We start from the raw sequence: 16,829 nt of genomic DNA, 5'->3' as shown, positions 1-16,829 counted from the left end.
ATGTGAGGATATAATCAGGAACCTGACCGTGCTGGCACCCTGGTCTCAGACTTCTAGCCTCTAGAACTGTGAGAAATAAATTTTTGTTGTTTAAGCCAACCAGTCTGTGGTATTTTTGTTATAAGAGCCTGAACGAAGGAAAAGACATTGTACGGTTTCTGGAGAAAGTAGGTTGCCAGTACCTGCAGGCAACAGTACAGGAGAGGAAGATCCTGGAGGCCGATGACCACAGGGCAAATGCTCTAGGTTTCCCTCCTTCCCTCCTTCCTACCCAGGCCACTGCAGGAGACACGGAGTGGTTTGCCAGGGGGATTTACTGTTGGCATCAAGGAAATGAGCTTTGTCCAATCTCATGTCCTTCTCATGTATCTGTTTGGGACCATGTGCTCCTAAGGGACTGTGTGCTTGGCAGGAACACAGGTCGTGGGTAAATAGGAAAAGAGTCAATCTCACCCCGGAAATGGCAATTGGCTGATTGATTGCGCCTTCTGAACCACAGCAGGGAAAGTTGGGAATACAATAACAGCAGGATAAACACACACTAACAACCACTATTTAATGTGAAAACATTATTTTCACAATGGGCTATGGCAAGAGATCAGGTTCAATTTCCTAATTTTTTTTTTTTGTTGTTGTTGTTAGAAATGTCTCATTCTCTAACACTCTCACTCCACAGGCACTCTTATACCTGGTCAGATTCTTCTGGGCTGAATTCTGTACAAAACAGCCAATGGCATACAGGGTATTAGCAACTGGTTTTCAACATGATCACATTTTGGTAAGTCAAGAGATTCTTTTGGAGAATCTTTAAATTCCATCCCATTCTCTACTGCATTTAGAACAACAGTACAAGTAGCTGTCCTGTACATTGTTTCTGTGGCCAGTACCTTTAATGGTGCTATTAACAGGAAAAAGAATTCTCTTAGCCTCTTTCATTATTGTGACATTCCAAAGAATTCTTTTCAGAAATAGTTTGTTAGCAACTACTAGACTGACATCAGTGAAGAACAGACCAAAGTGGCTGATATGTTTTAAAAAAGCCAGTCAAAATTCTAGGCCCTGTGACACTCCTTTGCACTGGGAGGATGAAATCATTTCTAGTTCTAGTTCAGGTTCTCCTGCAAAACAGATCACATTTTAACACCATTAATTAAAGAGCACCTGTCAATTTTGAGGCACAGCTGGTGGCCTGCTGCTTTAATCCTGTCCTGTGCATCCTCGTGAGTCATGGACTCTGTACCAAAGCCATCAATAGCCAGGATGACATCTCCTGGACACAGGTGGGCAGCTGCCGCCTTGCTTCCTGGAGTAATCTGGAAGAAATCATGGCATCATTTAAAAAACAACATTCTGCACTATCTTGAGTTTTGTAACTGACATTTATATTTTCAGCTTGGTAACATTTTAAATGTTTCACTGGGCAGGGAATTTTATTTTTTTTTTATTTTTTAATATATGAAATTTATTGTCAAATTGGTTTCCATACAACACCCAGTGCTCATCCCAAAAGATGCCCTCTTCAATACCCATCACCTACCCTCCCCTCCCTCCCACCCCCCATCAACCCTCCGTTTGTTCTCAGTTTTTAAGAGTCTCTTATGCTTTGGCTCTCTCCCACTCTAACCTCTTTTTTTTTTTTTTTTCCTTCCCCTCCCGCATGGGTTTCTGTTAAGTTTCTCGGGATCCACATAAGAGTGAAACCATATGGTATCTGTCTTTCTCTGTATGACTTATTTCACTTAGCATCACACTCTCCAGTTCCATCCACGTTGCTACAAAGGGCCATATTTCATTCTTTCTCATTGCCACGTAGTACTCCATTGTGTATATAAACCACAATTTCTTTATCCGTTCATCAGTTGATGGACATTTAGGCTCTTTCCACAATTTGGCTGTTGTTGAGAGTGCTGCTATAAACATTGGGGTACAAGTTGGGCAGGGAATTTTAAATCTAACTTAAAATAACTCTTAATTGGTCAATTGTGTTAGCTCTATTTTTCCACCATGCTAAATATTTTTGTTTTTTACTAATGACATGTCATCTATAATGACCTCTCTTATTCTCTTTTAAAACATCTTCCTTAAATCCCTGCTTGAATCATATTTTCTTTGCTTTAAACAAAACAGTTCATTCTTTAGGTATTATTTCACCCATAACTCTCTATTTGGGAATACAACTCCCCCAAATTAGGGAGCTTTTATATTTGAATTGAAACTACTGTAGCATCCCTATAAGTAATGATCTTTGAAATTCACATGAAGGGGGATATAGGCTGTAGAAAGCTAGAAAGAGAATGACTCCTGCATTGATAAGAAGAAGCCATATAATATACAAAATTATAACCTTTAATGAACTATTCAGAGAGCTAAAGCTGCAGGGCAACCAACTGGCCTGGGATCCAAGGAAAGACAGGTGCCTCCACAGAAAGTAAGCAACTCGTATCACTGTATCAGAGCATAGAGGAACATGGGACCACCATTTTAGCCATAAAGAAGAATTCAGCCAAAATTATGAACAAATTACTAAAGTTAGCATTGAGATTCGAGAACCCTTGGGGATGGCAGACACAGGGAAGTTTGCATCCATAAACAATCTCTTCTCCATGAATGAAAAACAGATTGAACAAATAAAAACAACTAACAAGATGCTAAATTTTAATTGAACCTTATCAGTAATTACATTAAATGTAAATGGTCTAACCATATTCTGATGTTTTAACAGAGATTGTCAAACTAGGTAAAAAAAAAAAAAATCCAGTTTTATGCTATCTACAAGAAACCCACATGGATTTCTTTTTTGGGAGGGTGGGCTGGGGGGGGGGATGAAAGGAATACTTAATGGGAAATGTATGGTTATTAAATGTTTAAAAGATAGCAAATTAGAAATTATTACCATGTTGAGTATTCAGTGTTTGACTGCTATACCTACTCCCTTTCTGGGTAAATCCCAATTATTTACAACCACCTAATAGTCCTTCCCTGGTTTTATCCTACCTACTTCTCTAACATCATCTTACACCATTCCTGCTCCCATCACCCACTGTGCTGTAGCTATTGCAGTTTCCTTTTAGTTCCTCAAATAGGGCAACCCTCTTCAGGGCTTCACATGCACTGTTCTTTTTGCCCAAAGTGTTTCCCCCACTCTTCACCCAGTTGCTTCTCCTCATCCTTTAGGTCTAGACTTAAATATCACATTCTCAAAGAGACTTCCCCAAACATCTGAAGTAGCTTCTCCAGACCCTCCCCCATCATTCTCCACCATTACATTTTATTCACTTCCTTCCTGAAGACAATTTGTATTTTAATGTTTGTTTATTTACTTGTGTATTGTCTTGGCAACCAGACTGGAAGTTCTTGAGAATATCTATAGTAGCATGTATATTTCTAATACATTGCAGTGTATATTCCAGTGTTTAGAATTAATGGATAATTAAAAATGAATGAAGTGGATATTTAAATAAGCTCATGGAACAAAAAGACCTACTCCCTACAGAACCAAAGATTATAGCTATTAATGTCAACCCATCATTGTTACATCTGCAAATTTCCACTGTTTAGAGCAGAAGAATGCATAGGACTTGACTTAAACCTCTAACTGCTCCAGGAATAAACTAGGTTGTTTTTAATATTTTACTTGAGGATAGTCATTCATTCATTTTCTTTCTCTATTTACTTAATCTAGCTATCAATTCTATCTAACATTGTTGCTCTAAGGGATATCCAAGTTTCATCTAAATGAATAAAATTGCTGAGGTAATAAATTCTCATACTTTGAGATCTTCAGTCTCATCACTAAAATATTTGTTGTACTCACTTCAATTCTGTGATCATGTCACTATAGTGATTGTCATCATTTTTTGATAGGAACAGTTAATAGAAGCTTGGTGAAGACAATGGGGATTATTAGATCTCAGCCTTTGGGAGACATTTCATAGCTGTTTTCCATTTGGAAATTCTCCCAGACACAGAACTGTTAGAAGAATAAAAGTTTCCATCCCTAGTGTGACTTGCAGGGATAAAAATAATATTAAACTTTTAATTTTCTCTAGCTATAGTTTGTCAAAATCAGTACTATCTATTTTTAAACTCCTAAGACCAGAAGTCTTTTCTTTGAGTTAAAACATGTTAGAACCTGGGGTTCTTGCTTGTCATAAAGACTCCCATCATACCCTAAATGCCTGGAATCACAAATCATACACTCTAGGAGAGGAACGAGGGAATTTGTGTTTCAACAAATGCCTCGGGTGATTTCCATTATTCATATCAATGTATTGTTTGGGTCCATTTGGAAAAAAAACTAATTTAAATCACAGATAAAGCATCTATAATATTCTACTTACTGCAGGAGACAGGAGGGAAGCACAAGATATGGCCGTGGTGACACGTTTATGTTAAGGATAAAAATGATTAAAATAGTTATGAACAAGGCAAGTATATACTAAAGGGCTGTGCTGTGGGGTATGAGTCAAAATAGTGAGAGAGCCCGTTGTTCAGTTGTTCTCTGTTGCCTGCAAATAAACTCCAATGATCTACCTGGCATCTAAAGCCCTCTGGTGCCTGGCTGTAATCTACATTTCTAGGGCCATACCTCAGACCAATCATATCAGAAGCTCTATACATAGCGCCTGGGCATGAGTATTTTCACAAGTTATCTGGGTGAATCTACTGTGCAGCTGGGGTTGAGAACTATTATTGGTATTGTAATACTGAGAACTACTATCTCACTGAATTCTCAAGACACTCTTTTAAGATGAGAAAACTGATGCTCTCAGAGTAGAAGAAGCTTGCTTAGGGTCACACATCCTGTGAAAATCTGTAATTCCTTGTAGGTCTAACTCTGTAGCTCAAGTTCTTTCACCATCCTACAAGGCCCCTCCTGCAGGCAGTCTTTGCCCTGACTCCTCCTACCCTTGGCCATACTTTTCGCATGGAATCCTGGACAGGCTGTGTCATAGAATCCTGGACAGGCTGTGTTATGTATGTATTATGTCCCTTCTCCTATTCGAGCATCTCAGGGGTGTAGAAACCCATTACATTATAACTGTATCCCCCACAGTGCCTTCCACATACAGTACATTCTGCAATCAATAGATATTTGTGGGATATTTGTGCAATTAACAGATATTTCTGCAATTAATAGATAATTAATAATGAATGTTATGAACATATGAACCAGCACTTCCATGCAGACATGTCTTTGGTAGAATAAAATTCAACAGGTTTTCCCATTGACCTTCCTACTGCACTTGAATCCTGGTAAAGGATTGCATTCAACTGTAAGCATTTCTTTCTAAAAACTCAAATTTCAAATATAGTTTATATTGGAGTAACATACTTTTCTATGTTCAAGCCTGCAAAACTTAAGAATACAGTAACATTTTCTATATTGGTACCCAAGTCCATATAGTGTTCTCAGTTAGCCGTGATCTTGGCCGGACTGTGCTCTGAATAGGAAGGAGGGAGGAGGAGGGGGAGGGAGAGGCATTGAGTGGGAAAGTACATACCAGCATCAGATGTATACAATAATTTTACATCTCATACACAAAAGAAACTTGTACTTTATTCCAAACTGGACCATTTGTGCAAACAAACCATCTGTAACTTGGCCGTGATAGCAGATCCACCTTCTGGGTGGTCCAAACATTTAAAAAAAGAAAGAGACTCCTTAGAATCTTCTTGCCAGAAAAAGAAAAGCTGCTCACTTAGAGATGTGAGCCTCAGATTTATTCTGCGAAATGCAGAGGCCAGTAATGTATGGTGTTTGCAGTAACAACCCTTCCACATACACAACGGAAATTCATATTGCACCTGGCATAGCACACCTATTGCCTAGAAACTATTTTCCTACAGATTGTGCGTATCACAACCCACTGCTAATTTTTTGTCAAGGATGCCTGGAGTTTGGTTTACCTTACTTCTGATGTCTTTTATGATACAAATCAACCCGGCTGATTAAGTGGATTGCCAATGGTTTCTGGAGTGGGGACCCTTTGCCCTACCTAATTCTGTGAATTGTAATATCAATTGCTAGAGAGAGTCACACTGGCAACCCCCTGCCCCAACTCTAGTGGAGTAGAGGCCCACCGTCTAGGAGCATTTGCATTTGCAGAGTGTGGAGCAAGGAGGGAAGGCCATAGCTTGCTGAAGACAAAAGCCGATTTGACTTGAGGCACGTGTCTCATTTATAGGAATTTTGGTGGTATTAAGTTTAGGCATTGGTTTCTCAATTCTTTGCATACTCAGGAAGTTATCTCACACAGAACAATTAACAATAAAACAATTCTCACTTATCTTTATTGTAGAATATTTTGAGCATACAATCTGCACCTATTGTGATAATAATAGTTACATCAAAAGTGAACAATTTAAACAATCATTCATATCATGTCTATATTCCGTGCTCAGCACTGAGTGGCCCCTAAACTTTAGAAGTTCCTGCCTTCGGGGAGCATGCAACTTGTGGGATACCGACGTACTGAAACATCTGTGGCACAAAGCATGGTATAAAGGAGAGGTTGTAGGGCAAAAGCTATGGTAAGCAAATGGATGAAATGCTTGTTATTACAAGAATACTATGGGAGTGGTATTTGATTGGGTTTCCATAGGCACAGAGGACAGTGGGGTAGAGTGAGGAGGAGAAATCTGGAGAAAAATGACGGGTGTAGATGTGGTAGAGAAATCTAAGTCGTCCAGGGCAGTGACACAAAGGCCGGTCAACCTATGCAGGGCGAGGAGGAAAGGGAGAGAGAAGGAAGAGGGAGGGAGGAAACGAAGTTGGAAACTTGAGTTGGGAAGAGGGCGGAGGCCGGGAATGTGAGCAAAGACCACACATTTTATTCTCTCTAAACTGGTGTCGCCATTGAAGGATTTTTAAGAAGGGGGAAGAGAGAAGCCCTCCCCAAGGCAGCTGGTAGGAAGATACAGAGTGAGTCTGGGAGGGGAGACAAAGAGCTCGGTGTGAGGTCACGGAAGCTTGAAGAGGGACAGTGGTGGAAAAAGAGGGACATGGTAGATGTTAAAGATTGGGAACCAGTAGGACCGGGCGGTGAAGCGGATGGCGCAAAACACCTGGTGGCAAAGATCTGCACAACAAGCAAGATTCTTCTTAAATGTGTGGACTTCAGAATGCAGGCTTTGGAGGCAGGCAGGGCGAGTGTCAAGTTCCGTCCACTTGTGATCGTCAGCAGGTTAATGAAGTTCTTGAAGCTGCATTCTCTCATGTGCAAAAAGGTATCACTACTACTTCTCTTACAGGATTACTACGAGATTTAAGTGAGTTAGTGCATATAAAGGGCTAAGGAGCATGCCCAGGAAGCAAAGGAGTGCACTAACACACATACAATCATACCAATACCGGTCCATGCAATACAAAAATGATACAAGCAATAGAATTTTACTGTGGTTTTTTTTTTTTTTTTTTTTTTGAGATCTTTATTTATTTTTGAGGGGGAGGGGAGCAACAGAGAGAGAAGGAGACACAGGATCCAAACCGGGCTCCAGGCTCTGAGCTGTCAGCACAGAGCCTGGCGAGGGGATGTGAGTTCATGACCTGGGCCGAAGTCGGATGCTCAACCGACTGAGCCACCCAGGCGCCCCGAATTTTACTGTTTAATTACAACACTGATCATTCGTTTTGTGTAATATCTTTTAGTGTTGCTACAAGTGATTTTTGCTGTTCTTATGATTTTAATGGAAATATTCTCAGTTAGGTGTTCACGATGGCAAAAAAGTTCAAGTGAATATATTTTCATTTACTCAATACGAAGCTGTCATGCGCATGGTTTGGGGAGCACTTGGAATACAAAATAGCTGAATTTTACCTGCTATTCTTGAATTAAATTAATTGAAGAGAAAAGGCAGAGTCAAATGAAATAATCATTTGTGGGCACGCATTGTCATTGAACCATGTCAAAATGAGTGATACAAATTAGTAATGAATCAAAAATTCAAGTATGAATTGGCTTCCTAAATAATAATTGTCGTGTCAACTACACTTGCCAATAGCTCCTGTAGTCCAGTGGCAAAATACAAGTACTGCTTTAAAATAAACGTTACTTATAATGTCAACAATGCAAAATTTCAAACATAAGATTAATCATATTGATGTGTTACGTAGTAATAGCAAGATATTTCTTTTATAAATCACTTAAAAGATTTTGGTGACGAAATTATTTCTTTAGTGTTTACTGTGAGTTATCCTTTGTTAAGATTCAAGAGCTTATTTCCTTTCATCTAAGCAAATGAAAACTGCCTCAGAAACTTTAAAAATATTTCTTAGTAGAGATAATGGAAACCGTTTTGGTTGGTAAATCCATAAAAGGCATTCATTGCTTGGCCCAGATCACTGAACCATTTTCTGCTTAATTTACTTAGGAACTTTTTTGGAGGTATGTTAAGTTTTCATGTCTCATACAAAAACACATGTCAGATGTGTTTATATGTTTTCAAAAAATGTAAAACAAAGCTTGAAATGTTCCATGGTATGCGTATGTATATATGTATGGTACATGTTGTGAGATATTTTAAAAAGACATTGGTTCCCCAAACTCATAGATATATAAGTAAAGCAGAATTTAAAAGGTATTACCTTGTTTAAAACTCTATAGGAGTAAGTCAGATTATAAAGTATACGTTTATAAAATACACTATAAGCAGTAAAGAAGAAAACATAAGAAAAGCATAATATTCTGAAAGTTTATGCTTTTTGATTATGTTTAATATACCTTATATTGATAATTGAAGTAATAATTTTCTATTAAGACAGACACTTGTGTTAGAAAAAAAATCAACTAGACAAATCACTTATTTACTGACAGGACAGAAATCCTGAAATTTCCTTTTTCTTTCTTTCTTTCTTTCTTTCTTTCTTTCTTTTTTTTTTTTTTTCAAATTAGACAATACTCCAGGGAATATTAAGTAAGGAAAGCTGGACTCTGATAATAAAGTATTATTTTCAGAGTTACTAGGCTGAATGTGACTTTCCATCAGGTAAACTAAACTATCTGACGGGTTTTCTTTGTAGTTTGAGTTATAAGGTGATGATTCCTAAGCCAAATTCCCAGCTTTGGAAAATATTTATTCAAAATGCCTGGAAACCTAGGAAAACACATTCATAATATTTTCCCCGTCGGGGCTGATATGAGCGGTTCCAACTTGGCCGACCCAGGTTGTGCCCTGCGATCAGCGCTGTGTCGAAGTTTTCATCCGTAGGAGAAAAGCGCTCAGGTGCGCGTTTGGCTCTGAGGAACCGCCGCCAATGTCAGTCATCCCTCCCTCCTTCCTGGGACCTCATTTCTTTTGTTACTGAAAGGAAACGGGGGTTCGAGAGCAGAAGCCCCCACGCCCCCACCCCTCGCAGCCTAGCCTTCTCGGAGCCCAGGGGAATCACGCTGTCAGTTCACCTCTCCTGGAAAGTTGCTGGGGACCGAGAGGATGCAGAGACCATTGGAGCGGACTTTGTAAATTCTCGTGAGTTGCCCTGCATCCTCCCAGCTGCTTTGCCAACTTGCTACCGCCCCTCGAACTGTGAGCCCGAAGCGGAGGACCCACACCCAGCGCACCCGGGGCTTGCTGGCCACTCTCCGCTCCTGGGCAACCCTCCGCACGCCAGCCCCCGACTCGCAGCGAAAGAACCGAAAACACCTACCCTGGTGATGACCAAAGGCTGGTTGAAGTCTATGCCCCCCGAGAGTCTGAAGCCCCAGGGCGCGGGGCCCGGAAGAACCACGTTCTGCGGCATGGTGCTCTTGGCGTGGTGGCCTTGGCTCCCAGGGACCGGGGCGCAGCGAGGGGTGGCCCTGCCCGCGGCAAGTGTCCCCGAGCAGGACAGCCACTCCGCTCCCCAGAAAGTGCCCTCGCCCCGATTGCGGCCGGGGAGCTTTATCCCCGCTCCCGAGTGACGTCACTGGCCTACCCGCGTCCCCACCCCCTCCCACCAAGGAGAGCTCCAACTTTGGAAGAAAGAGACGCGCCAGACCCGCGGGAGTTTACCGACGCGCACCGGCTGGGTGCAGCCTCCCAGACCACTCTGGCCGGCGCTGGAGGAGGCTTCGGGTTACAACCTCCAGTGGTCTCTTAAAGTAACACCTGTCCTCCTGTTTATCTTCGACGCGGAGCTCAGCAGTGCGCTTCATTCGGAGTTAAAAGCACTGAAAGCACAGCTTCTATGCTTCCAGTGAAAATGAAACAAAAGCTTCATAAATGCAGTTAGTTGTTTAGCAATTTTGAGTGCGTTAATATTTACTTATTAGCTGTGTGACCTTGGTTAAGTTACCTAACGTCCTTAAGTCTCAGTTTCTTCATCTGTAAAATAGGAGTCATAATTGTACTTCTCTCAGGTTATCTTGAGAATTAAATAGGCTATTTCTGCCTAGTGGCTGGCACAGCATCAATAATTATTAAGCATTTCTGTAATTAAGTACACATAGTCACATTTATTGATGGGTATATATGATATACATTAACATGTATACACATATATTCAAAACCTATTTTTTAAAACAAAGAAATATACAAGTGAAAATGTCATGCAAACATACTCAGTCCAGTGAGCATTTAAAAGCATACGTGAGCACCTGGGTGGCTCAGTCGGTTAAGCCCCCTACCTCGGCTCAAGTCATGATTTCATGGTTCATGGGACCGATCCCTCCATAGGGCTCTGTGCTCATAGTGCAGACTGCCCCTTCCCCACTCGCTCTCGAAAATAAATATTTAAGAGTATACACGAGAAGATGATTCATCACTATACTGAAAATATAGTTTAATTTTGACTGGAGCAGTTGTCAACTCCCTCAAATGAAGTCTCTACACTTATTTTTTTGACGCACGTAGGAGGTGAGTATAATAGAAACCTAGGAATTGAGAGTGTCCTGTGTGGGCTTTGCAGCCAGAGTGAGGGTGCTGAGTGGAGTGCCGTGGATCAAGAGGATCCCCAAGCCAGATGAAACTGCATGGAGGAAAAGGGGGGACAAACCTTCATGGAATATCACCAGGGTTCAGGTGCTGTAGCGATTGCTGTACTGACGTGCCCTTACTTCGTCCTCAGGCCGAATCCATTAGAATGTTCTTATAATTCCTTTTCTTTCTTTTAGGTGAGAAAATTTCTTAGAAGTTGAGTAACTTGTGTAAGATCACAAACCCAGGTCCGCCTGCCACCGTTGTCTGCCTGGTGTAGATGTCAAGGCCGGGAGAGTCTGGGGAGGGTCCAGGCATAGTTTCCTTCCTCAGCGTGGAATCGAGTGTTTCTGGCGTTAGAACCCAGGACGTTCCCATTCACAAGGCAGGCGAGAGGGAGGAGGGCAGGCAAGTATGAAATGCTTTAAAAACGTGAGAGTGAGGATCCGGGACTTCATGCCCAATATGATAGGGCCATAATCAGTCCTGGAGACCAGAGCAGTACCTTACCTTTAATAGAGTAGTTTCTTTGGAAGTGGTTTGAAGACTGATAACGAAGAGATTCAGGAAGCTCTAAGCCAAGTATAGCAGCCTGGGGATAGTGTAAACCACAAAACCAGCATTGGCACTACTTTGCCCCCTGTGGTGAATTATATAAAAGTCCCAGGGGAGGGGCGCCTGGGTGGCTCAGTCGGTTAAGCATCAACTTCGGCTCTGGTCATGATCTCACGGTTTTGAGTTCAGGTCCCACGTTGGGCTCTGTGCTGACAGCTCAGAGCCTGGAGCCTGCTCTGGATTCTATGTCTCCTCTCTCGCACTCTGTCTCTCTCTGTCTCTCTCAAAAATAAATAAACATTACAAAAAAAAAGTCCCAGGGGATAGGTGTTTTCTGGTCTCAAACATTTTCCAGGGCCCCACCTATATTGGGTTAGACAGGAAATAAGCATCATATATTCTTGTTGATTTTGCTGGTTCGGGCTGGCTATGTTGTTGCAAATCACATTTCCTCTGTCAGTCACTGATTGTGTCTGCATGGTACGCCCACACAGCCAGCAGTGAATTCAGAAAGAAAAAAATCACACAAGATATTTGGCATAGTGTAATTGTAATAACCAATTATTTATACCTCACCTGCTGAGTTGGCTTATATAACCAGTTGATTATACGCTTTTTGCTTTCTGCCTTTTTACATGTCATTTTGGCATCATTTAGATATAAGCAACATCTGTACAACATCAATATAATGCTTCATTAGTTCTTAAGGCCGATAAAATGGAAAGCAGGGACATGAAATGGGCAGTTTTTCTCAATCCTACTGTTCACTGAGGTCAGTGAGGAAGTGTTCAGAGGTGACTGTCAGGGTAGGGCTGAGAACAGCTATGAGGGACAATTCTAAGGAAGAAGCAGTGGCCTGACCCTAATCACTCCTAGAGGGTTCTGCTTTTGGTTGGGTCCTATTCTAAGAAAAGTGCTTTATGGATGACCCTTTCATAATTTTCTTTTTGTATTTCCCTTCTTAAAGGATTATGATAGTAGAGATAAAAACAGAAGGACCAATTGGAAAAAAAATTATGATAAACTATTTATGGTTCTGTTAAATGTGACTTTTGTGATTATTGTTATAAACCATGTTTAGAGAGTCCTTTAACATTTTCTTTTTATTTTTTTCTTTTTATTTATTTATTTATTTTTATTTATTTATTTATTTATTTTTATTTTTATTTTTTTAATATATGAAATTTATTGTCAAATTGGTTTCCATACAACACCCAGTGCTCATCCCAAAAGGTGCCCTCCTCAATACCCATCACCCACCCTCCCCTCCCTCCCACCCCCCATCAACCCTCAGTTTGTTCTCAGTTTTTAACAGTCTCTTATGCTTTGGCTCTCTCCCACTCTAATCTCTTTTTTTTTTTTTTTTCCTTCCCCTCCCCCATGGGTTTCTAACATTTTCTTTTTAGAAAAGGGTCAGTAAAGGGGCGCCTGAGTGGTTCAGTTGGTTAAGCATCCGACTCTTGATTTCGACTCAGGTCTGATCTCACAGTTCATGAGATCGAGCCCCTCATCAGACTCTGTGCTATCAGATTGTCTTTCTTGGGATTCTCTCTCTCCCTCTTTCTCTCTGCCCCTTCCTCACTTGTGCATGTGCTCTCTCTCTCTCTCTCTCTCTCTCTCAAAATAAATAAACTTAAAAGAAAGAGAGAAGGTCAGTAAAATTGTTCATTCTCCTCTTACATAACTGGAAAACTCTTCTGTTGGTAAAAAAAATCATCTCTTTTTTTTAAATTCTCAAACCTATAATTTTAACCTAGAACTCTCATCTATTTTCTGATCTTGTTTTTCTAACCACTTAGTGGTACATATACAATCCAACCTGTTCAAACCCAAATCCATCATTTTCTTTACTCACCTTAAGCTGGTTTCCTGGTCCCTATGCCTCCCAATTTCCTCATTTCTGTTCATTTGTCTACTATTGTAAATGGTTTGTAGGATAGATGCTGTACATTTTGCCTCTTCTTTATTTCCTATATGTCAAATGTCACTGTGTATTGTGGTTTTATTCAGTCACTCATTTGTTCATTCAACAAGCATTCATTGGGCATCTATGACATGCCAGGCACTGGGAATACAATGATAAACAAGGTCCACTTTTTGTCCTCTAGGAGCCACTAATAAACAAGGGAGATGGAGATGTGAAATGTGATCGCGTTATGTGATGAGTGCCGAGTCGGCATTCTATACACTGATGAAAAATGAGGTAATCAAGTCTTCTTGGGGAAGGTGTCAAGGAGTGTTACCAGAAGAAGGGACATTAGGGCTGGATTTTGAAGGGTAAATAAGAATTTTCTAGGTGACTGGGAATTGAAAGGGGAAAAGGAAGGAGGACATTTAAAGTAGAAAAAAAAACATGTATAGGATGTGCAGTGGCAGGGAGGCAAGAAACAGATGGGCAAGTAATTTGGTGTGGATAGATATTAGCACACTGGGTAGGAACAGGAGACAAGGGACATAGTAGTCAGGGACTATATCAAGGGATGTTGTCTGTTACACGAACATTTTGATTTTATCTTATCGGCAACCTTTGAAGAGTTTTAAGCAACATGTATAATAATCATATTTGCATTTTACAAGCATTATTTTGGGCATTGGGAGGATGAATCACAGTTGTAAGGGATAGGAAACAGGGAGTCAGTTTAAAACTTACAGAAGAAGATGTTGATTTGGGCAGTGGGGCGTGGAGACGAATGGGGGAGTTAGGGGAATCATTTAGAAGGATAATTGACACAATCTGAGGACAGATCTCACATGGGGAATCAGTGAGGTTAGGAGATTGGATGGTTCCAAGACTTCTTCATTTGGATATTATGTGAATGTTGAAATTATTAACAAGGAGGAAATATATAGGAAGTACAGCAAGATATTTTTGTTTTAATGAGGCTGTGGCAGATTAAAGCACAGTTTTGGTAATGCTAAATTTGAAATACCTATAGAATATCTGCTGTATAGTGTACTGGGTGTAAAACTAAAATTTGGAGCCAGACTGCCTGAATTATATCCTTGCTGCATGATCTTAGGCAGATTATTTAACATCTTTATTAAAATGATGACAATCATAGTACTTGCCTCCTAGAGTTATTGTAAGGTTTATCTGAGTTAACAAGTATAAAATGCTTACAAGTGTTCCTGTCACATGTTAAATGCATATCATCATTTGCTATTATTAGGTTTTTACAAGGTTATGTATTGATTGGTTGATGAAAATGTTGTGACCAGAAGCTCATAGGAACCTAAGCTTGTATTTCCCCTAGGAACAATGGTTCAGTATTTCCTGCCAGTATTTGGTGTTTGTGGCAGCTTTATAGAACATAACTAATGGGAATAATGAGAACTGACTATATATAATATAGAAATATGGTGTGTATCATGTCGCAGAGGTAGTCATGTGCAGTAAGCACATCTCTGATGATAAATAATTAAGGACATTCCACAGTATCCCCTGCTCACCTAAATTCCCAACTTCAGCCTTTGGAACCCAGGGTGAAGAGATTAATGCATTTAACCTTTTATCTCTTTAATTTGTATTTTGTCCTGATTGCTGTGAAGTTTAGGCACATGTCGGGTCTCTAACACTTGTTTCATTTAATTTTTTTTTAACTTAAAAAAAAAACACCCAAAGCTATTTCATCTGTGCTCCCTTACCTCCCCACTCCCTGCCTCTGGCAATCACCAAATTGAGTTGGATTTTCTTTTTCTTTCCTTTTCTCTTCTCTTTTCTTTTTTCTTGTCTTTTCTCTCTTTTCTTTCTTTCTTTCTTTCTTTCTCTCTTTCAATTCCACATATAAGAGAGATCATATGGTATTTGTGTTTCTCTGACTTATTTCACATAGCATAATGCTCTTAAGGTCCATCCATTTTGTCACAAATGGCAAGGTTTCATTATTTTTTATGGCTTAATAATATTACACACACACACACACATCACACATCACAATTTCTTTTATTCATTCATCCATTGATGGACACTTAGATTGTTTCCATCTCATGGCTATGGTAAATAAGGCTGCAGTGAACATGGAGGTACAGATATCTTTTCAAAGTAGCATTTTTGTTTTCTTCAGATAAATAGCCAGACATGGAATTTCTAGATCATAAGGTAGTTCTATTTTCAATTTTTTGAGGAACCTACACACTTAAGAGTTGGACCAATTTACATTCCACCAACAGCGTGCAAAGGTTTCCTTTTCTCCACAATTTCACCAACACTTGTTATTTCTTGTCCTTTTGATGTTACCCATTCTGAATGGTGTGAGGTGATATTTTACTGTGGTTTTGAATTGTAATTCTCAGGTGGTTATTGATGTTTAACATCTTTTCATAGAACTGTTGACCATCTATCTATATGTTTTCTTTTAAAAAAATGTCCTTTCAGATCTGCCCACTTTTAATTTGATTACTTGTTTGTTTTTTTTTACCATTGAGTTGTATGAATTCTTCATATGTTTTGGATATTAGCTTCTTTTTTATATGTTTATTTATTTATTTTTAGAGAGAGAGAGAGAGACTGTGTGTGTGTGTGTGTGTGTGAGTGAGGGAGGGACAGAGAGAAAGAATCCCAAGCAGACTCTGTGCTGTCAGCATGAAGCCTATTGTGGGGCTCAATCCCAGGAACTGTAAGATCATGACCTGAGCTGCAATCAAGAGTTGGATGCTTAACTGACTGAGCCACCCAGGTGCTCCTGGATATTAGCTTCTCATCAGATATATAATTTGCAGTTATTTTCTCCCATTCAGTAGCCTGCCTTTTCATTTTGCTAATAGTTTCCTTTGCTGTGCAGAAGTTTTTTGGTTTGATGTAGTCCCACTTGTTTATTTTTGCTTTTGTTGCTTTGCCTTTGGTTAAAACATCATTGCCAAGATCCATGTCAAGGAGCTTACTGCCTATATTTTCTTCCAGGAGTTTTATGGTTTCAGGTCTCGTGTTCAAGCATTTAATCCACTTGGAGTTAATTTGTGTATATGGTGTAAGGTAGTGGTCCAGTTTTTTTCTTTTACATGTCACTGTCTGGGTTTCTCAGCACCGTTTATTGAAGAAAGTGTCCTTTCCTCATTGTATATTCTTGGCTCCTATGTTGTACATTAATTGGCCATACATATATCGGTTTATTTCTGGACTGTATTGTGTTCCAATGATCTATGTGCTTGTTTCTTTTGCCAACACCATACTGTTTTTTAATTTTTTTTAATGTTTTTATTTATTTTTGAGACAGAGACAGAGCTTGAGCAGGGAAGGGGCAGAGAGAGAGGGAGACACAGAATCTGAAGCAGGCTCCAGGCTCTGAGCTGTCAGCACAGAGCCCGAAGCAGGGCTAGAACTCACGGACTGTGAGATCATGACCTGAGCTGAAGTCGGATGCCCAACCGACTGAACCACCCAG

At 40.1% G+C, this 16,829-nt stretch overlaps 1 protein-coding gene across 2 annotated transcripts in view; it reads right to left on the bottom strand.

Annotated features, from left to right (window-relative positions):
- PDLIM3 (PDZ and LIM domain 3) overlaps positions 1–9,865 on the bottom strand; it is a 30,496-nt gene extending 20,631 nt beyond the window's left edge. For both annotated transcript variants that reach the window (XM_049632593.1, XM_049632594.1), the window contains exons 1-2: positions 9,647–9,865; positions 1,162–1,313 (exon numbers count right to left, since the gene is read on the bottom strand). In XM_049632593.1, coding sequence (XP_049488550.1) covers positions 1,162–1,313; positions 9,647–9,739 — 245 coding nt within the window. In that variant the 5' untranslated portion in view covers positions 9,740–9,865. The remainder of the gene's footprint in view (positions 1–1,161; positions 1,314–9,646) is intronic.
- Between the last annotated feature and the right edge of the window lie 6,964 nt (positions 9,866–16,829).

This window comes from Panthera uncia, chromosome B1 (genome assembly GCF_023721935.1).
Source record: "Panthera uncia isolate 11264 chromosome B1, Puncia_PCG_1.0, whole genome shotgun sequence".
In the NCBI taxonomy this organism is placed as follows: Eukaryota; Metazoa; Chordata; class Mammalia; order Carnivora; family Felidae; genus Panthera; species Panthera uncia.
Note: the sequence above shows the minus strand (reverse complement) of the source record. Positions and strands in the feature narration are given on the sequence as shown.